The sequence below is a fragment of the Geotrypetes seraphini genome, chromosome 1 (genome assembly GCF_902459505.1).
Source record: "Geotrypetes seraphini chromosome 1, aGeoSer1.1, whole genome shotgun sequence".
NCBI lineage: Eukaryota > Metazoa > Chordata > Amphibia > Gymnophiona > Dermophiidae > Geotrypetes > Geotrypetes seraphini.
Genome location: NC_047084.1, coordinates 323,503,243 through 323,525,635, shown reverse-complemented (window position 1 = coordinate 323,525,635; position 22,393 = coordinate 323,503,243). Strand labels below are relative to the sequence as shown.

Sequence of the window (22,393 nt, the reverse complement as noted above, 5' to 3'; positions counted from 1 at the left end):
GTGATACCTTAAAACGCTAAATCAAAAGTATAGGAATTATTTAAACAAAGCTTATGAAAAATGCTTGTAAAAAACGTTTTAAGAAGTTCTGCATGCTTAAAGAGGTGGTCAAAATTAGAAAACAAATCCAAAAGGGTTTACCAAATTTGTAGAACCCCGCAGGCTTTCACCTGAGCTGAAAGACGTCGCTGCTAAATGAAACCACGCGTGAAAATGAAACTGATTTAAAGCTCTTCTCCTCGAACCAAAAATACAACGTCATCAGAACGTGATGACGATAGTCTCAAACCTTCAAAAAATAAAAAGGATTAAAGAACTAATGATAAACTTAAAAATATGAAACGTAAAAGAAAAAGAAAAAAGCAAAAGTTGCAAAACTCCATGTTTCAAATTCTTCACATACCGGCAGGAAATTTTTGCAGACCGAAGAACACTGGCTTAGAGAGAACAGTGATTGCACCCTTTCATGATTGCGCCTTGTCTGGCTGTATTGCTTGCACGGCTATTGGTGCGGCATTGACTAAGGGCTCCTTTTACGAAGGCGCGCCAGCATTTTTAGCGCATGCACTGGATTAGCGCGTGCTATAGCGCGCACTAGCCAAAAAACTACCACCTGCTCAAGAGGAGGCGGTAGCGGCTAGCGCGCGCAGCATTTTAGCGTGCGCTATTCCGTGCATTAAGGCCTTAACGTGCCTTCGTTAGGGGCATATTTATCAGCTGGGCTGCCATTAAAATTTGTTATTTTACCACTAACTTGCTACTTTACCACAGGTCCCATTTTATGCTATGACCCTCGTAACAGTAGTTTAGTCACAGAAATTGTGCACATTGAATTTTACTTCTTGTGAAATTTAACAAAGCTGATGTTATAGTATTTCTAATGCATCCTTGATACAATAAAAGTTAATGTGCTTCCTATACCTATGATTGGAATCATATTGACCCTGAGCACCAAATGCACTACATTTTAAAATAAATTTAAGAATAAGAGACATCCACAATCAATATTTCTGTGCTGTCTTGCAAACTTTGCAGCCAGATTAAAAACCTGAGTATAGATTTCTCTTGCATCTCCTGTTTGCTTGGATTAAAAAAAAAAAAACAACAGAAGCCGGTTTGGTAGGAGGCTGTACAGACACACGCACTGCAGAAAACAAAATGCAAATATTGCTCACCTGGTTTTAGGTCAGTCACTCCTTCTCCAATACTCTCAACAATTCCGGCTGCTTCATGGCCCAGGATTATTGGAAAACGAACGTTGTCTATGGAACCACTCAACACGTGATCATCTGAGCGGCAGATCCCAGTGGCCAAAACCTACTCAAAAACAATCTATACTGGAGATTTGTAAGCTGGAAACATAGGGTTCAATATTAAAAAAACAAGGTGACCGAGCAGAAGAGGTTCCTGCTAGTCTAACGGTGCCGAGAGGGACTTGAGAGTAGAAGATATTTATAAGTGGACTGATTCGTGCTGGGGTGGTCTGGGGGTGAAGTCAGGGTGGAACTAGGAGTTTTGTGGGCATCGGTGATATATAGGGCTCCTTTTACGAAGGTGCGTTAGGGCTTTAACGCGTGAAATAGCGTGCGCTAAAATGCCGCACGTGCTAGCCGCTAGCGCCTCCTTTTAAGCAGGCGGTAATTTTTCAGCTAGCGCACTATAGCTTGCACTAATCTTGTGCGTGCGCTAAAACCTTCGTAAAAGGAGTCCATAGTGTCAATGCCCACAGAGCTAACTGGGTACGTAGGACCTGGTCAGCTATGCAGGTGTAGCACTGATTATGAGCCTTATCCAGATAGTTTCTGAGCATTGCTAAAGACCTGCCTATTCAGTGCTGGTCCTTTTGGAGTGGCAACAGGGGGCAAGCAAGGCATGAAAGGCTTGAAAGGAGGCACGCTATCCCACCATCAGCGCATCACAGCCCACTCCTCCGCCTGCTTTTCAATTGGTTATAACACCCACTACATCAGTGGTCTCAAACATGCGGCCCGCGGGCCACATGCGGCCTCCCAGGGACTATTTTGCGGCCCGCAATCTGTCCTCACCTAAAGCAGGGGTCCCCAATCTGCTTCCCTTCCCACTGCCCTCCCCCAAGTCACCACAATCGGGCAACAGGCTAGCGCCCGAGGTCTTAGCTCTCCCTGCATATCTTCCCCAGCTCGGAGCCGACCAATTCTCGCCACCCGACGTCAATTCTAACGTCGGGGAGGAAGTTCCGGGCAGTCAATCGCTGCCTGGCTGGTCCGGAAGTTCCTCCCCGATGTTAGAATTATAAACTATAAAGAGTTTTACCTCATGCAAAGTTGTCATTTCTTTAATAAGACATTAACTATTTTTTCTGCGGTCCTCCAAGTACCTACAAATCCAAAATGTGGCCCCACTAAGGGTTTGAGTTTGAGACCACTGCACTACATGAATAAGTCATCAGAGCCTTCCATGCATTACTCCTCCCAGCACTGATTCAGTACTGAGTAGAACTGCATTTATTTTCATTGTTTTATCCTACACATTCTGATGATGTTTGGATTTTCTATAGGACTAGACAGAATCCCAATAAAAACCATAGACCGCCAGGTCAGTTTGAACTCATTCGAGCAGGGACTGTCTCCTTCGTGACTCCGTACAGTTCTGTGTATGCCTAGTAACACACACTCCACATTTCCTGAGAATAGGGCAAGTGCATAGCTAAAATAAGTTTAGTTCATTTGCAAATTTTCCAGACTTTTCCTGATTTTTGTATGTTGTTTTTCATGTTTTTCCACACTGACATTTTATCAATTTATGACCCCTACCACAGTAGGCTGAAGGAGCATGTCCAAATGAGAACAATGCCCTAGTAGACCATCAATAGTTTCTGGGCCTAATGAATTTTTTAGCATGGGGGAACAGAAATGAAAAAACCCCCCAACAACCCTGTTGCTAACATAATACTTCAACACAAGGAAGCAAGGATACTTTTGTTATATTGTGAGCTCTAATATAAGAAGCCCAAAAAGTTCTTACCACCAGTTGTTTAGATAATGGTGTTGGGTTGAGACTTAGGAAGCTTTTTTAAGCCCAATTCCTCACCAATCCTTATTCTTGTTGAGTGGTTGACGTAGAAACTGATCCAGTTTAAATGCCTGTAGCAGCCTTACAACTGATATAGATTCCTCATTCATACCTACGTAGTACTGGTGCAGGAACTCTTACCACCTAGAAAATAGGTGGCGGTAGGGGCTCAGATATTAATGCCAAGTGGTAATTTGGAAATTATCGTGTGACTATTACTTCTGAAAATGGAAAATGTGGCCATTTTAGAGCTGCACTATAAGTGGCAGAGTATGGGAAACCCATGCTACTTCGAGATGTGCTCAGGTGTCCTGTGGCAGTTTGGGATCAGCACATGCTTCCCACATGCTAAAAAATACATTTTAGTTTTTAGCATGGGGAGAGGGGCAGATTTGAAAGTAGAGAATAGACGTTCCCTGCAGTAATCAGTTAACACAACTATGTACATTGCCATGCACTGGTCAATTACTATAGCATGTGGTTAGTCACTCATACAAGGGGCACCAAGTACAAATGTTGTGGTTAGGAAGGAGATGGGAAAACCTTTTCATAATTTCAAATCAATCATATGATGAGAATTTGTTTGTTTGCTCTTCCACTTCGCTGAGACCTGTAATCTGCTCAGGGAATCTCATTAATATTGGTCCTCTTCCTTTTCTCCACCATGAGAGGTGATGAATGTGCAACTGTGGTGATTAATTAGTAAAATGGAATCTGCAATGTCTAATTTTCCATTTCAGTTATGTTCTGTCTCTAAATTAAGAAAGGAGAAGGGTGGACTTGGTAATATTAATAAGAAGATACAAGTACAAGATCAATGTGTGGAGTCTATTTGGGCTTCTAATTTGGCTCTAGTGAAGGAGGTGACTATTGCAAAATAAGATTGATATGCTGGAAAACTCTTTACAATAATTTGTGGTTTTCTCTGATGCAAATACATAATAAATACTTGAGGGATATTCTTCTTTTGAATCTCTTTTCAATTCCAAAGATCTTAAGAACGTTTTCTAAGTTAAGAGCTCTGAGGATTGGATTATTTGTTCTTGGATCTCCCCATGCAATTGGAGACTTCAGTTGAGAAAAACAGCAATACAGCCACCTTGGTGGCATCTTTCTTGCTGCCTTCAGATATGCATAATATTTTGCAATTACTTTTTTTTTAAATAAAACAAGGTTACAATTATTTCATGGACATAAGATTCCTAATGTATTTGGCAATTCCCCAAAGATCAGGAATAAATTTATTAAGGTTTCTCTCTAGGAATGAATTTCTTTTTGAACTTTTCATGGAAATGCTTTTGATAGGGGTCCTTTTACAAAGGCGCGCTAATCACACGCTAACCGCTAACACGTGCATGTTAGTCTATGGACATGTTAGCGTTTAGTGCACGCTTAACGCACCTTTGTAAAAAAAGGGGTTAATCAAGATTCCTTAATCACGCTCTTTCCAGTACAGGTTCAATGCAATGTACAGGATAAGAGGCCCATGTAGCCCTATGTGTAAATAGTTATAACACAGTGAAGAAGGAAGTTACACAGTTACAGAGGGAAAAGTCACAGCGGGAAAAGTTATAACTCATTGTGAAGGAGGGATACTTTGTTGCATGAGGAAAGTGATTAAATTACACTGTGGAGGACTGCAAAATTAATTAGCTGGTAGGCGCTTTAACTTGGTAGGTGTCTACACTGAGGAACCCACCAGCAAGTAGGCATGGTTGGAGCGGATTCGGGGCATATTTTGGTTGTGGGATAACTTAGGTGCACTCATTAAGGCCAAGAAAACCTTAGCCTAAATGGCAGTGCGTCTAAGCCAGTGTTTTTCAACCGCTGTTCCGCGGCACACTAGTGTGCCGCGAGATGTTGCCTGGTGTGCTGTACGGTCAGGGCCGCCATCAGGGCAGTACCACCAGTGTAGGGAGAGGGGCGGTCCGCCCCACGTGGACAGGAGAGAGCTGGACGGGGGACCCGCAGAGTTCAATACATCTCGAGCCGCGAGGCTCGTCTTCTGTTCCTGCCTGCCCTGCAGCTAACATATAGCCGATCGCAAGCGTTCCCTGATGTCAGCGCTGACGTCGGAGGGAGGGCTTAAGCAAAGCCTGCCCTCCGACGTCAGCGCTGACGTCGGAGAATACTTCCGTTCGGCTATTTGTGCACGGCAGGGCAGGCAGGAAGCAGAAGACAAGCCTCGCGGCTTGAGCTTCGTTTTGCTGAGAAAGTTGCAAAGATGGGCTGGGAGGCAAACACGGAACACAAAAGGGGGGAGGGAGTGCATTTTGGACACAAGGCATGAACTTGGGAGAGAGGAAGGGAGGGAAAGAGATGCTGAGGTGGGGGAGGGAATGCGTTTTTGGACACAGAAGAAATGGACTTGGGAGAGAGGAAGGGAGGGAAAGAGATGCTGAGGTGGGGGAGGGAATGAGTGTTTGGACACAGAAGGCATGGACTTTGGAGAGAGGAAGGGAGGGAAAGAGATGGTTGTGTACACGGGGAATAGAAGAAAGGAGAATTTTTGGTCATAGGGAGGGAGTGAGGTACAGATAGTGGCATACCAGGGTGGGGGGGGGGCGGTCTGCCCCACCCCGGGTTTACGTCCCAAGGGGGTGCACAGCTGGCCACCCTCCAGTGTTGTCCCTAGGCCGGCAAACTGCGGCTCTTTAGCCACTTGAGTGCCACCGCCGCCAACGGTGTTGTTGGTGGTGGCAGCATTATAAAATACTTTCTTTGTGTTTATTTGATTCCTATTCAAGAGAATTACTTTATATATAGTCAATATAGGCACAGAGTTAAATTTTTTAACATTTTCTAATGGTGGTGTGCCTCGTGATTTTTTTCATGAAACAAGTGTGCCTTTGCCCAAAAAAGGTTGAAAAACACTGGTCTAAGCTTTCAATGCATATCTGTGCCTATGACTGCTTAGGCACCGCTATGCATGATTCTATAAATGACATCTAGCAGATGATTAAAAATTGCACTCAACGGCTGCACATAGGGAATATTACCTTTTCCTATTTTAGTTATATTTGTTTTCTTGGGTTTTTTAAAAATGAAATTGTATTGAACTCTTAAAAAATAATAAATAGTAAATTATAAAATAATCCTCATGATGCCTCAACATATTATCTTAATTTTGTGCAAATAGGACACCAAACAGAAATGTTATTGTAGGGTGGGGTGGGGAAGAAAGGACACACAAACAATAAGACATTATTTTTTTAATCCTTTCCTTTCTAAAAGTAGGCTTAAGAAAATAAAAACCTTGATTAGCTTGCTAGGCAAGAGTAGTGCGAGGAGAGGCAAAAAGTGCCACTCAAAACCTACTTCCTGTCCCCTCTATGTGTGAACTATTTCTCGATTCCACCTGCAAAACTATTTTTCTCATTCACTGCCCCCACGTTATGGAACTCCCTTCCGTCAGATCTTAGACAAGAAACATCTCTTGAAAAATTTAAATGTTAACTAAAAACATTCCTTTTTAAAGACACCTTCTCAGTTTCATTCCATTCACTTAAAGCCCTAACAGCTTCTGTGTAGTGAGCAGTACCAAACTGAAATGCTTCTTTTGAAGCAACCCCTATCCTAGTGTGCTAAAGCCCCTCCGTTCCTTCTCTCTCTTTTAAAATTTTATTTTTTCAGTGTATTTATGTTCTTACCTTTTCCAATTTTTCTTTTTATTCCAGTAAGTCTACTTGTATTGTCGTCCCACCCACTTTTTACTTTTAAGCTTATATTTTATTTTAACAATTTTCTGTTAATTGTAAACCATTTAGGTATGTTTTTGATAAACGGTATATGGCGGAATCAGTTACATCAGTTGGCCATCTGGGAGGCGAGAGATGCTGGAAGGCCTAACAAGCGAAAGATGTTGTCCATGCATATATGGGAGCCTTATCTGCAAACCTTACATCCCAAAGGCCGTAGTGCGGTCTTAAGATGGGTGTCCTAGATTGTATTGGTGTGTTCTAGTGAGGTGAAATAGAGAGTACCATTGGGTGGGGGGGGGGGGGTTGGAGAGGGGAGGTGGGGGTATTGAATAGGTTCGAACATATTATCATGTATAGAATAAGTGGTGATTTGGTGGGGAGGGAGGGTTGAATGATTTTTCTTTTCTTATTTTAAATTAATAAGATTCTGTGTTAATTTGTTGTTATGTTTTAGATATACATGCTTCTTATTTTATTTTATTTGATGCATTATTGTTGTATTATGCACCTTGGGGTGCCCTTATGTTGTATTTGATGTTGTTTGCATCAATAAAAATTGTTTGAACCTTAAGATTAAGGGCTCCTTTTACTAAGGTGCGCTAGCATTTTTAGCGCACGCACAAGATTAGCGCGCTTAAAAGGAGGCGGTAGCGGCTAGCACACACAGCATTTTATCACACGCTATTCCGCGCATTAAGGTCCTAACACACCTTTGGAAATCTGGAAATTTAGAAGAGCTGGATTTATTAAAGGCAGGGCCACCTTAAGCATTAGACCAGGCCTATCCCAGCTTCAACTCTGGACTGCCCCAGCACTAGCCAGAGAGTGCCAAGTGGTCAGAGTAGATATTCAGCCACACTCTTCAGTTAACTGTCACCAAATATCTGCACTAACCCCAATTAGTGCAATTTAACTGAGCAGGGGCTTCTCCTGCCAGGTTAAATAGTGCTAAATGTTGACCTCGTGGGTTTTTTTCCTTTTGAAGGCCATCACATTACCTTAATGCGGACTTCATGAGCTCGTGGTGGTGCAACCTCTACCTCCTGAATAGAGAGTGGCTTCCCAGCTTCCCACGCAACAGCTGCCTTGCATTTAATAACCTATGAATAGATTAGGACATGATCATATTTCAGGGATAGGTACGAAAATACAAATTTCAAAGTTTATTTCTATACAGCAACATCCCCCATACAGATAGCATCGCTTCATGTGAAAAATTCCTAAAAACATCCACCCTGGACCACCAACACTCACCAGAAACTATTACAGCATTTATCAAATTAATTCTAATTCACAACTATTTCCGCTTTCACTTTAATAATGATGCCTTTCTGGAAATCATGGGCACAGCTATGGGCACCAGGATGGCACCACAATATGCAAACCTCTTCATGGAAGAACTAGAAGAGACATTTCTAAATACATATCAGACAAAATCCCTGAAATACCACCAGTATATTGATGACATTTTTATGGTATGGACTGAGGGAGAAGAGACTCCAACAATTTTCCCGCACCGAAACAGGCGGGCAGGCAGGCAGGAGAAGCAGGAGCCTGATCCTGCAGGCATGGGAATCGATCCGCCCCCCCCCCCCCCCCGAACCAGCTGGGGATTCTTTAAAACCAATCATAGCAAACTCCAAAGGAATTACTCAACCAAACTGGCATCTCACAATAAACAGAAACCCAAACCATTAGTCATTCACATGCCAACCCTCCCCAAGATCAACAAGTAAAAAACCAACAAACACATACAAAACCAAAAAACAACCCCACCAAAGATCGCTCATATACCCAAAAACAACTCACAACGCACCAATAGAATACACCACTCTCAAATGTGCTTATATGAACATCAGAGCCATAGGCCCTAAAACAGAACGCATAAAAAAACTGGATAGAAGAAGATAACTTAGAAACATAGAAACATAGAAATAGACGGCAGATAAGGGCCACGGCCCATCCAGTCTGCCCACCCTAATGACCCTCCCCTGCCTTTACCCTGCGAATAGATCCCACGTGTCGATCCCATTTGGCCTTAAAATCAGGCACGCTGCTGGCCTCAATCACCTGAAGTGGAAGACCATTCCAGCGATCAACCACCCTTTCGGTGAAAAAGAATTTCCTGGTGTCACCCGCCAGTTTCCCGCCTCTGATTTTCCACGGATGTCCTCTTGTTGCCGTGGGACCCTTGAAAAAGAAGATATCCTCCTCTGCATCGATGCGGCCCGTGAGATACTTGAACGTCTCGATCATGTCTCCCCTCTCTCTGCGCTCCTCGAGCGAGTATAGCTGTAATTTATCTAACCTTTCTTCGTACGGGAGATCCTTCAGTCCCGAGACCATCCGGGTGGCCATTCTCTGGACCGATTCCAGCCTCAGCACATCCTTACGGTAATGCGGCCTCCAGAATTGCACACAGTATTCCAGGTGGGGTCTCACCATGGATCTATACAAAGGCATAATGACCTCAGGCTTACGGCTGACGAAACCCCTGCGTATGCAACCTATGATTTGTCTTGCCTTGGATGAAGCTTGCTCCACTTGATTGGCAGCCTTCATGTCCTCACTGACGATCACCCCTAAGTCTCGTTCTGCTACCGTTCTTGTTAGGATCTCGCCATTAAGGGTATAAGTCCTGCATGGATTTTGGGTACCCAGGTGCATAACTTTGCATTTTTTGGCATTGAAGCTGAGCTGCCATGTCTTAGACCATTTCTATAGTAAGAGTAGATCTTGCATCATATTGTCGGGCATTTAATTTTTATCCATTGTGCTTTTGCCCACTACATTGCTTAGTTTGGCGTCATCGGCGAATAATGTTATCTTACCTCGGAGCCCTTCTGCCAAGTCCCTTATAAAGATATTGAATAGTATAAGGCCCAAGACCGAGTCCTGGGGCACTCCGCTGATCACCTCCGTCATTTCAGAGGGGGTGCCGTTCACCATTACCCTTTGAACTCTACCTCTAAGCCAGTTCCCAACCCACTTCGTCAATGTGTCGCCCAATCCTATGGAACTCATCTTGCTTAGCAACCTGCGATGAGGTACGCTATCGAATGCTTTGCTAAAGTCCAGGTATACGATGTCCAGGGAGTCTCCAACATCTAGCTTCCCCGTCACCCAGTCAAAGAAGCTGATCAGGTTGGATTGGCAGGATCTCCCCTTAGTAAATCCATGTTGACGGGGATCCTGTAGGTTCTCTTCATTCAGGATCGTATCTAATTGGTGTTTGATTAGAGTTTCCATTAGTTTGCTCACTATTGATGTGAGACTCACTGGTCTGTAGTTTGCTGCTTCTGTCTTGGAGCCTTTCTTGTGGAGTGGAATGGCGTTAGCCTTCTTCCAGTCCAACGGGACGCTACCTGAACTAAGGGAGAGGTTGAAGAGCGCTGACAGCGGCTCCGCCAAGACATCACTCAACTCTCTGAGCACCCTGGGGTGCAGGTTGTCCGGTTCCATTGCCTTGTAAACCTTGAGCTTTGACAGCTCACCGTAGACACTGCTGGGCATAAATTTGAAATCGCTAAATGGGTCAACTGAGTCAGCCCTTGTCTGTAGCTAAGGGCCATGCCCCGGTGCTACAGACAAGGGCTGACTCAGTTAGACTGCCATTTCCTCACAGAGACTTGACTCACCTCTGACACAGACCCCAGAATAACTGAAGTCTGCCCTGAAAGCCACAAAATAACACTAGTATGCAGAGAAAATAAAAGAGGAGGAGGAATTGCCATCATAGCCAGAGACACATTAAACATAAAAATACAAGACAAAACAACCGACCAATGCATGGACTTACTAGCCTGTCAACTCTCAAGCACATCACTTAAAGGAACACTAACATGCATACTATGCTACATAACCCCAAGTAACTGGAGCACAGCTAAACCAATATTTGAAGAATTTATTTATCTAAACTCTCTAGCGACAACCTACAACCTCCTTATAGGAGACCTCAACCTCCACCTCGAAAACCAATCCTGCAAAAATGCAGAAACCTTACTAGCATCCTTAACATATAAAATCTTAGATCCTCAAACCACACACGAAAAAGGACACCAACTAGACATCGCAGCCTATATGTCCCAACAGACCACACAGCCAGAGATCCAAACTTCAAACGGAAAATGGAACCGTTCCCTTTGGTCTGATCACTACACTTACTCCTTTGAAATCAATTGGACCAATAACAAATACATTCCAACTACTCAACAAACAACCTACAACTCACGCAAACATATAGATCCCACCACATTCTGGACAAAAACAGACACCATAATCCAACACTACACACCCAAAGACTTCATTTCAAAATGCTACCCTGGACGAACTAGCCCCAGAAAAACCCAAAACCAAAATCCACAGAAAATCAGACAAGTGGTTCGACAACAAACTACTCCAACTCATAAAAGACAATGCAGTCAACTAGAAAGAAAATGGAGAAAAAGCAGCCAAGAGTCCACAAAAACAGCCTGGATAGTAACAAACCGAAAATACAAACAAAAACTGAAAGAGAAAAGAAAAACATACTACTCAAAACAAATAGAAGATGGACCCCAAGACACAAAAAAGCTATTCCAGCTACTAAAAGTCCTTACAAACACCACACCTTACATAGCCAACAGCAACTCACCCCCACCTTCAGCCACCCTCTTAGCCACATACTTCAAAAACAAGATCGCAAACATCAGAGCCTCATTCAACGGAACACCCACACATATAGAGACATCATTTCCCCCCACAGAAAAAGAACCAGTCACAGCAGATAGAACCTGGTCCCATTTCTCACCCATACAATGGGCAGACTTCAATAATCTTTATAACAAACTAGCTGATGACCCGGCGTTGCACGGGTATTTAATTATAGCAATAACACAGTAAATGGATTCAAATAAAGATACTTTATAGTGGTGAATGAAATTATATTTTTACAGCTTTATAAAAAGTACAATAATCAAATTATAATGCGAAATATTTGACAAAATGAATACAATACAACAAACACAAAACTTGATTATAAACAACATTTTTAGGTTCACCTCCAGGAGCAAGAACATATAAATTCTTGGGTGAAGAGACCCCCAGAACATATCACCCCAGATCGTGAGGGATCTGCATACCAAGTTTCGATCAAATCGGTCAAGCCGTTTATTATTTACTGTGAGAATGGCAGCTGTGTACAATTTTTCCATTGACATGAATGGGTGAAATCTGATTTTATGTTTGTAGCTCCGCCCACGTGTGCAGGTGGGCCGCGAGACCCCCAGAACATATCACCCCAGATAGTGAGGGATCTGCATACCAAGTTTCGTTCAAATTGGTCAAGCCGTTTTTGAAGTACTGTGAGAATGGCAGCTTTTTACTTTTTTTCCATTGACATGAATGGGTGAAATCTGATGTTCTGTTTGTAGCTTCGCCCATGTGTGCAGGTGGGCCGAGAGACTCCCAGAACATATCACCCCAGGTAGTTGGAATTACTGTGAGAATGGCAGCTTTTTACATTTTTTTCCATTGACATGAATGGGTGAAATCTGATTTTCTGTTTGTAGCTCCGCCCACGTGTGCAGGTGGGCCGCGAGACCCCCAGAACATATCACCCCAGGTAGTGAGGGATATGCATACCAAGTTTCGTTCAAATCGGTCAAGCCGTTTTTGAAGTATGGTGAGAATGGCAGCTTTTTACTATTTTTCCATTGACATGAATGAGTGAAATCTGATGTTATGTTTGTAACTCCGCCCACGTGTGCAGGTGGGCCGAGAGACCCCCAGAACATATCACCCCAGGTAGTTGGAATTACTGTGAGAATGGCAGCTTTTTACATTTTTTCCATTGACATGAATGGGTGATATCAGATTTTCTGTTTGTAGCTCCGCCCACGTGTGCAGGTGGGCCGAGAGACCCCCAGAACATATCACTCCAGGTAGTGAGGGATCTTCATACCAAGTTTTGTTCAAATAGGTCAAGCCGTTTTTGAATTACTGTGAGAATGGCAGCTTTTTACATTTTTTCCATTGACATGAATGGGTGAAATGTGAATTTCTGTTTGTAGCTCCGCCCACGTGTGCAGGTGGGCCGCGAGACCCCCAGAACATATCATCCCAGGTAGTGAGGGATCAGCATACCAAGTTTCGTTCAAATCGGTCAAGCCGTTTTTGCGTGATCGCGGCACATACACACACACACTCATACATACATACACACATACATACCTCCTATTTTATATATATAGATACAGCCATGCAGCCTGCAACCTTAACCATTGCCCCCCATACCTACTGAAAGCCTCAAGTACATTATTCCACTCCCTGTTTTTACAATGGATAAACTCTTTACTACTAGAGGGTCATTTCCCACTAGAACTCAGTGAAATCATCATAACTCCGATATTAAAAGGCCCCAAAGGAGCAATGGACCAACCGTCCAACTACAGACCTATAGCCTCAATCCCACTGTACGTCAAACTGATGGAAGGTATTGTAGCCAAAACTTTAGCCTCATACCTAGATGATCACAACATACTCCACCCCACACAGTCGGGCTTCAGAACCAACTACGACATGGAGACCCTACTAGGAACACTAATGGACACTGCAAGACAATACCTCTGTACAGGCAAGAAAATCCTGCTCATACAACTAGACCTCTCTGTAGCCTTCGACCTAGTAGATCATGACATTCTTCTACAAACTCTAGACTCCATAGGAATCTCAGGCAAAGTACTTGCATGGTTCAAAGGCTTCCTACAATCCAGAAACCAAAACAAAAACTGCAGACCGTGTACAAGATGCAGGCACTGTTTATTACAATATTAATGCAGTATGGTAAATATACCACCTTATTACCATATGCATTAATATTGTAATAAACAGTGCCTGCATCTTGTACATGGTCTGCAGTTTTTGTTTTGTTTTTTGCTTGCTGTTTGTTTACTGCAGACTCTGTTGGATACATATTTTTTGTGTTCCTACAATCCAGAACATACAGGGTTAAAACAATGCAAGAAAAATCAGAACCATGGTCCAACCCCTGTGGCGTTCCTCAAGGATCACCCCTATCACCCACACTATTCAATATATACATAGCCTCCTCAGCTCCTACCTAGACAAACATGGCATAACTTCATACAGCTATGCAGATTACATCACTATTCTCCTCCCCTTCGACCACCCAGAACCCACCATGACAAGCACAATACACAGAACACTCGAAACAGTAGCAACATGGATGACAGAGCACAAATTAAAACTTAACCCTGACAAAACAAACTTCATCATCCTAGAAAGCAACAAAACTCCAACCTTAACAAATCTAGTAATAAACTCGATCTCATACCCAATTCAACCCACACTAAAACTTCTGGGAGTACTAATTGACAGAGGCTGTACCATGCAACCACAAATCAACAAAGTAATAAAAGCATTGTTCGTGACCATGACAAATCCGAAAATTCTTCAACAGGAAGCAATTCCTACTTTTGGTACAATCTCTTATCCTTGGACTAATAGACTACTGCAACATACTATACCTCCCATGCTCAGCGACCATGATAAAACAATTACAAACAGCCCTGAGACTCATCTACTCACTGAAAAAATATAACCATATCACAGAGGCATACCATGACTCACACTGGCTTCCAATACAAGCAAGAGTACACTTCAAATTCTACTGCCTACTTTTCAAGGCTATTAACGGAGAAAGTCCAACCTACTGGAATAACCGACTAAATCAATCCTTGACAACCAGGCACAGAAGAACCCACTCACTATTCACACACCCATCATCCAAAAATGTCAAACGAAACAAACTATATGACAACCTAATAGCCTCCAAAGCAGCTAAACTAGACAGACAAATCACCACTCTGTTATCATCGACTACAAACTTCAAAACCTTCAAGAAAGATATTAAAACCATACTCTTCAAAAAATACATAAAACCCATCTAGCACGACCAGTCCCTACCCAACCCCCCCCAACCCTCTCTATACCCTTAATACTCTCTAATGTGCTTCTATCTAACCAACAAAGTCTAAAATGCTTCTAATTTACCCAATTCTTATCTCCTTAAGATCACGACTTCTCTCTTATTACCCAACATTTATCACCTTAAGATCTCGACAATTCTTTAGTACTTCTTAAGTAAATACTATGACATCGCTGTTCCTGCAAACTTTTTAATGTAATTCTTGATAACTTTGGTGTAATCTGCCTTGAACCGCAAGGCATTGGCGGAATAGAAATCACTAATGTAATGTAATTTTATAATTCCTCCAAAATATACCATCCTACAATCAAATTAAAAATTGACTGTTCCCCATAAAAAATCAATTTTCTAGACAGTCTTTATCAACAATGGTTATATACAAACATCTACATACAGACAGTCCCCGGGTTACGAATGAGTTCCATTTTTTAAACCGTTCATAAGTTGAATTTGTATGTAACTCAGATTCTATACAGTACTACACAGTCTATAAAAACAAACATTAAAGAAACAATCCTCAAAATAAAGTACTGTAGTTTAAATAGAAAGAAAAGATAGGAGGTTTACATTTACTTTTGTTCATCTGTCCCACTATTCCCTCTCACCACCACATCTAACATTTCTCTCTCTCATCTCTCTCTTCTCCATGTATCTGTACCTCATGCCTCTCCTACCACCATGTCCAATATTCTTCTCTCCCTTCCTATGACCAACAATTCACTGCTTTCTTCATTTCCCCATGTGCACCATCTCTCTTTTCCTCTCTCTCAGACTCCCATGCCCAACAATTTCCCTTTCTATTTTGTCCCCTCCTCAGCATCTCTTTCCCTCATTCCCTCCATTGTTCCATCCTATGTCCCAAGTTCATGTTCCCCTTCCTCCCTCCCTCCATTCTGTGTCACAAGTTCATGCTCTCTCCCTCCCGCCTTTCTTTCTTCCTTCCATCCTTTGTCTGATGTTTGTGCTCTCTCCCTTCTGTGTCCCAATGCGACCCTTCTTCTCCCTTCCTGTGCCAATGTGTCCTCTCTTCCTCCCTTCCTTTCCCAACATGACCTTCCTCCTCCCTTCCATGTCCCAACATGACCTTCCTCCTCCCTTCCATGTCCCAACATGCCCCTCATCGTCCTTCCCTCTGTTCTGCATCCCAAATTCATGCCTCCTTCCCTCCCATGGGTGTTTACCTCTGCTGGCTAGCTCCCTCCTCCCAGCCACACTTCTCTTCAAAAAGCCATGGCCATGGTTCATACATGTGGCCTGTGGCTGACTTGGAAGGGCTTCTGGGTCAGCCGCATGCTGCGTGCAGGAGCTGCTACTTGCAGCTTTGTGAAGAAAAGTGTGGCTATGAGGATGCAGCCGGCCAGCGGAGGTAGATACCGCAGGAGGGAGGAACAAATTTAGTATGCAAAACAGAGGGAAGGGCAATGAGGGGCACATTGGAACATAGAAGGGAGGAGGAGGGGTATGTTTGGACAGGAAGAGAGGAAGAGGGGATGTGTTGGCACAGGAAGGGAGAGGCAGGACCCCGGTTTGTAAGTATGAGCCTGATGTAAGTCAGATGTTCTTATCCCGGGGACTGCCTGTACAAGAAACCTATAAGCAGATGTAGATACCTTCACAATTCCAGCTTTCACCCTTCACATATAAAAATATCCATTATACACAGCCAATCCACATGATACCATTGTATCTGCTCTGACCCTAGAGACAGAGATAAACACCTAAAGACCCTGACTGAATCCTTCAAACGAAAGGATACAACTGTAAAATAGTCTCCAAGAATATTTCTGCATCCCGTTAAAACAACCAGAGAAAACGTACTACACTACAAGGACAAGAAAACCACAGACAGGGCCCCCCTTGGTAGTGAAAAAACTAACAAAAGTTATACCAGATCTACAACCACTACTCCAGGAAGATGAATTACTAAAAGAAATATTCCCAGTTTCACCTGTGCTGGCCTGCCATCAGCCACCTAATCTGAAACCAAAATTGGTAAAAAGCAAGCTCCCCACACAAGCCCATGAAGAAGAGAGTGACACACATCCTTGCGGTGTGTCAAGCTGCAAACTGATACTATTATTAAGTTTGTTTTTATGTTTACTGTATATTTGGTCATTTTATTAATGTTATGCTGTTAACAAAATTGTAAGTTTTATGTAAAACTATACCTGCTGTACATCACCTTAGGTCAGTTAGCTATAAATTACAATATTATTATTAAGACTTAGCCGAAAGGAAAGATTTATAAACTATAAAGAGTTTTACCTCATGCAAAATTGTCATTTCTTTAATAAGACATTACACTGTTTTTTTCTGAGGCCCTCCAAGGACCTCCACATCCAAAATGTGGCCCTGCAGAGGGTTTGAGTTTGAGACCACTGCCTTAGGTGAATCTCTTCATAAAGGTGGTTAATAAATCTCAATAAATAGATAAAATAAGATAGGTAAAATATCTATCCTAATTTATTCTTTCAAACAATTGTTATTCTAGACATCTAATATTACAGTAAAAAAAAATGTCTGGGCCAAAGTGCTACTCATATTTTAAACAAAAATCCCTGAAAAGAATCAAACCCATCTGCTTACTTTTCCAGATGTTTCCATGTCTATTTTTCATTGGTAATGGACCAAGACTTCAGAGGATGAACTGCTTACGGAGACTACTGTCAGACTATTTGCACCAAACACATGATCAAAGATTAACTTTAGAAACCAACAAACCCTAAAACCCAGTAGTTATATATTTACGTGCTAGTTTAGAATAATAGACCAGATATTCATTAGGTTGAAAGTTCCTCTGATGGACTGACAACTTTCCTTCTCATCATTACAAAAGATGAAAAAGGCGTACTACTCAAAAATGACTGACATGCCAAAACAGTCACACAGAGAACTCTTTCAGATAGTAGACCACTAGGAACCAACCCTTCCCTTTTCAACAAACTGACTAAATTATTTTCCCCAAGGCCTGGATAAGGAGGTGGCAAATGAGGTCATGGTCTCGGGTGTCATGCTTCCCTCAGCAGTGACACGTGTTGAGGGATTTGGTCTCATGCCAGTAGAAGATAATGCCAAATTAAACATGCCAGACACTAGGGATTCATAGGAAGAAGAGGACTGAGTGCAGGCAATCTCACAGTGGCTTGTTCATCATGGGAAGAGAGGGAGGGTCGAAAACAGAGCTGCTTTTACCAATGAACAAAGGGGGCAGCTGCCCCGGGTCCCTGCATAAGGGGAGTCCATCTGCCTACGGTCTGCTCACTCTCTTTTTCTTTCCTCCCGTCTCCATGGGTTCTGCATCACACCTTTGTCTTCTCTCTTTCTTTTCCCTACCTGCAGTCTCTCCCATCTATTTAAGCATTACCAGCAGCGATAGCGATTAATTCGGGCTGCTCGCTTCTGACACAACTTCCTGTTTTTGCATGGACAAGACTCTGCAGAAGAAAGCTCTAATGCTATCCAGAAGTGAGCAGCCCATACTAATCATTGCTGCTAATGTTAAACAGGTGGGGAAGAATGTGGGGAGGGGAGGGCAAAGGAGCAGGAGCGATGCAGAATTCATGAGGGCATGGAAGAGGAGAGGGAGATATTTGCATTGAAGGTGTAGAAGAAATACCAGGCTGTTTGGGGAATACAGGGAAGAGAGAGGAAGTGATATTGACAGTGCAGAGGGTCAACACTGGAAAATAGGGAGATGGGGGTTAAGGGAGAGGACAATGGTGGAAAAGAGGGAGCTAGGGGCCTGGGGAGGGGGTTAGGTAAGAGACAGTGCTGGAAAAGAGGATGATTGTGTTCCTTAGAAGGCAGATGAGGAACATAAGGATTGGATCACACAGGGGAGATACTGGACCAGATGGCTAGAGATATAGAGAGAAGATGAATGGTGAACATAAAGAGAAAAAAGATGTGAAATGGACAGGAGACCCTGCAAGGCAAGCAAACAAATGGAGAAAAGCAAAAAACAGACACTTGGACCAAAGTGAATAAAATACTCAGACGACAAAGATATATAAGTATTTTATTTTGAATGCATTAATTGCAGTATGTCAGGTTTGGAAAATATGCATCTCTGCTGTCTTGCATTTTAAATTTTGTCTTTCTATGTTTGCTGAATGCAAGGTTTGACTTCTTGAGGGTCCATTTCAATATTTTTAACTTTATACTGCTAATCTATGGTCCTTTATTTCATATTCATTAAGGGCCTGCCTGTCTATGGTTTTGATAACCAAACTTCAGGATTGCAACCATCACGTTTGAAAGTCACTCAGAGGTATAGAGTTCTTCAAGAAGAGAGTTGCGCCCTTTAGTGATGAACCAAAGTATATTTTTCAGTCGTTGCAACTTTATTAGTTCTGGTTACGCTCCAAGTTTGATTACAAAAGTAAATAAATAAATAAATAAATAAATGTCTTTACAGTCTTTCAAACACTTGTATGAAAATACTTTGTTTTTTCTTATCTTTACAAATCTTTTCAAATGACGTGTAATAAACTCCTCCCCCTGTACTTTTTTAAACCAGACAGCTGATGCTATGTTTTCTCTGACAGTTTAAATTCACAGCACCGACAGCGTTCTTTTGACGATGTTACCACATCGCAAACTTGAAGCATTCTATCAGCATTGAAAAGGTTTTTCAATTTACATACAATAGGGTCTCCTGAAGAAGGAATCGAAACGGGGCCACGTAGAGATCCCGAACCTGTTATAAACTGAATTATCAAGCTGCTCTCAATTTTCTCACAGAGCGATGTTCATTTGAAAAGATTTGTAAAGATAAGAAAAAACAAAGTATTTTCATACAAGTGTTTGAAAGACTGTAAAGACATTTATTTATTTATTTATTTACTTTTGTAATCAAACTTGGAGCGTAACCAGAACTAATAAAGTTGCAACGACTGAAAAATATACTTTGGTTCATCACTAAAGGGCGCAACTCTCTTCTTGAAGAACTCTATACCTCTGAGTGACTTTCAAACGTGACGGTTGCAATCCTGAAGTTTGGTTACCAATTTGAATGAGAAGACAGTTCTTTTATTTGAACTCTAATATTTTTCTGACTTCCACTAATATTTAACTATTAGTACCCCAGTGACATTATAAAGAAATTGTCTATGGTTTTGTGCATTTGACCAAGGTGTGGTATTCTGCTAGCCTGTAGTTTCTTTGTAGAGATCTGTAGCACTCTTGTTTAGTCTGTCTTTTTCACTAGGTTTTATGTTGGTGTTGTAATTCCTGGTGTATTATTTACAGTGCTTACTCCTGGGAGAATTCTGTACTACTGTGCTATGCAGGCTTTGTGCAGAATTTCCCACCTCTGCAGACTGCACATAATTCTGTTGTTACAGTGTGGTACAGATGCTTTGTCTCCAGCTGCCTCCCTGCACACATACTACTCCAGCACAGAAAGAAGAGAAGCTACACAGCCATACATCAAGCTGCTTCCATCATATCTGTAGCCTTGATCCACAGTGGTTCCTTGTAACTGCATGGTTGTACAGAGGCCCGCATGGCTCAAAGAAACAATTGGTTCCAGGAAGGCAGATGAAGCAGGTCTACTTCAGTTTTGGAGGCCACATTATCAAAAGGATGTGAAGAGAATGGCCACTAAGATGGTCTCGGGACTCAAGGATCTTTCATATGAAGAACGTCTAAGCAGGCTACAGTTATATTCTCTCGAAGAACGCAGAGAGAGGGGAGACATGATAGAGATGTTCAAATATCTTACAGGCCGTACTGAGGTGGAGGAAGATATCCTTTTTCTTACGGGTCCCACGGCAACAAGAGAGCATCTGCTCAAACTCAAGGGTGGGAGATTTCATGGTGACATCAGGAAATACTTCTTCACCGAAAGGGTGGTTGATCGTTGGAATGGCCTTCCAGGTCAGGTAGTTGAAGCCAGTAACATGCTCGATTTCAAGAAACAATGGGATAAACATGTGGGTTCACTTTTGGGAATTGCTTAGGGGGAGTGTTCTTTTAAGGGGAGGGTTCTTTTGAGTGGGCAGACATGTTGGGCTGACGGCTCTTTTCTGCTGTCATACTCTATGTTTCTATGTTTACTTTTGAGTGTGAATTGGGCGCTAGGTAGATACGAGTTAGGTGGACATGACTTAGGCGTCAGTTAGGCGTGCTGGAGGCATCCACATATAGGTGAATGGGGCTTCTATTTTGGGGGGGATGTAGAGGACTCCAGTTTGATATTAAGGTCAAAAGATGCTTAATAATGCATTACTTAAGTAAAGACTAATCCTCAACAAATACTGGTTATGCGTATTGCAGTATCTTCTTACTGGTGGGAAAAAGGCTTCAAGTGCTCAAAGGTGCTACACTTTTAGAATGAACATGGTATAGTACCCAATATATGAGCCATCATTAGCCATATAAAAGCCCACCGGTTTAACTTTCTTAACTTTTTAATTTTTTTTTTTACTTTCTTGAATTTGTGGAGTTTTCTTAACATTTTGTTTTTACTATACTTTTCAAGCACAGTACTTAGCTTAGAATGAAGATTTCCGGTTCATAGACTCTTCTCTTACCATTAAGGATCAAATAAACTCTCTTGTTGAGAAGTGCTTTTTTAGCCTTCGAATGTTGAGAAAGGTCAGAAATCTTTTCTATCAACAACATTTCTCTGTTCTGGTCTATTATCCCAGCTAGATTACTGTAACGCTATCTATCTCGGCATAATAAAGACCTGCCTTCAAAGACTCCAACTGATACAAAATACCGCTGCGAAATTAATTTTTGGAAAAAGTAAATTTGACCATGTGTCTCCTTTGCTTTTAAACCTTCATTGGCTTCCGGTCCATCTCAGGATTCACTTTAAATGTGCATGTATTACTTTTAAAATTTTATATGGTATCTTTATCCCTCTTGTCCCTTTACTATGGAATGCTTATAGATTCTCCTATGCAAGAGGCACCCAACAATTTAAACTCTCCCTTCCTTCAGTGAAAGGAATCACAGGAGTCAAGAATTTCAGTCAATCCGTGGTTTTCAAATTTTCTCAACTCTGGAATGAACTTCCTCTTATTTGAAAGGGTCCTGGTCCTTTTCAACTTTTTCGTAAATCTTTCAAAACTATTTTATTTGCCAAACACTTTGGAAACTAGTCATATTAATATTTTCTGATTGTTACTTTTTTAAGTATTTTTTTAGCTACTGTTAACCGAGTCAAGCTCCTTTCTAGCTGAAGACCCAGTATATAAAGCTAAGTTTTAGTTTAGTTTAGTTTAGCTGCCGTTTCACTTAGGGAGCTTCTTCAGGAACCAGTTCACACTCGTGCTGTACCATTTAATTCAGTAATATGCTAAACACGAGGTTTTTTTACCTCACACTTTCATCCTAGCAGTCTTGTTAGACTGTTATTAAGTGAGGAGTGTGGTTACTTAAGTAAAGCACATGAAATATACTAAACCTATTTTTTGGGCTAAAGAGGACTCCAGTTTGATATAAAGGTCAAAATATGTTTAATAATGCATTACTCAAGCAAAGTGCATGGAAAAAATATATATTGCATACTAAACCTCATTTCCAAAAGGTTAAGAAAAATAGATACATTACTCACAATGGCTGTGCTTCAGAGCAGGTATGCAATATATATATTTTTCATGTGCTTTGCATGACTAATGCATTATTAAACTTTTATTATTAT

At 41.9% G+C, this 22,393-nt stretch overlaps 1 protein-coding gene across 1 annotated transcript in view; it reads right to left on the bottom strand.

Moving 5' to 3' along the window:
• The window catches only part of LOC117366123 (alcohol dehydrogenase 1A-like), a 47,967-nt gene extending 30,546 nt beyond the window's left edge, over positions 1-17,421 (bottom strand). Inside the window, exons 1-3 of the mRNA XM_033957260.1 lie at positions 17,326-17,421; positions 7,751-7,852; positions 1,176-1,317 (exon numbers count right to left, since the gene is read on the bottom strand). Of these exons, the coding sequence (XP_033813151.1) occupies positions 1,176-1,317; positions 7,751-7,852; positions 17,326-17,343 (262 nt within the window). The 5' untranslated portion in view covers positions 17,344-17,421. The remainder of the gene's footprint in view (positions 1-1,175; positions 1,318-7,750; positions 7,853-17,325) is intronic.
• Between the last annotated feature and the right edge of the window lie 4,972 nt (positions 17,422-22,393).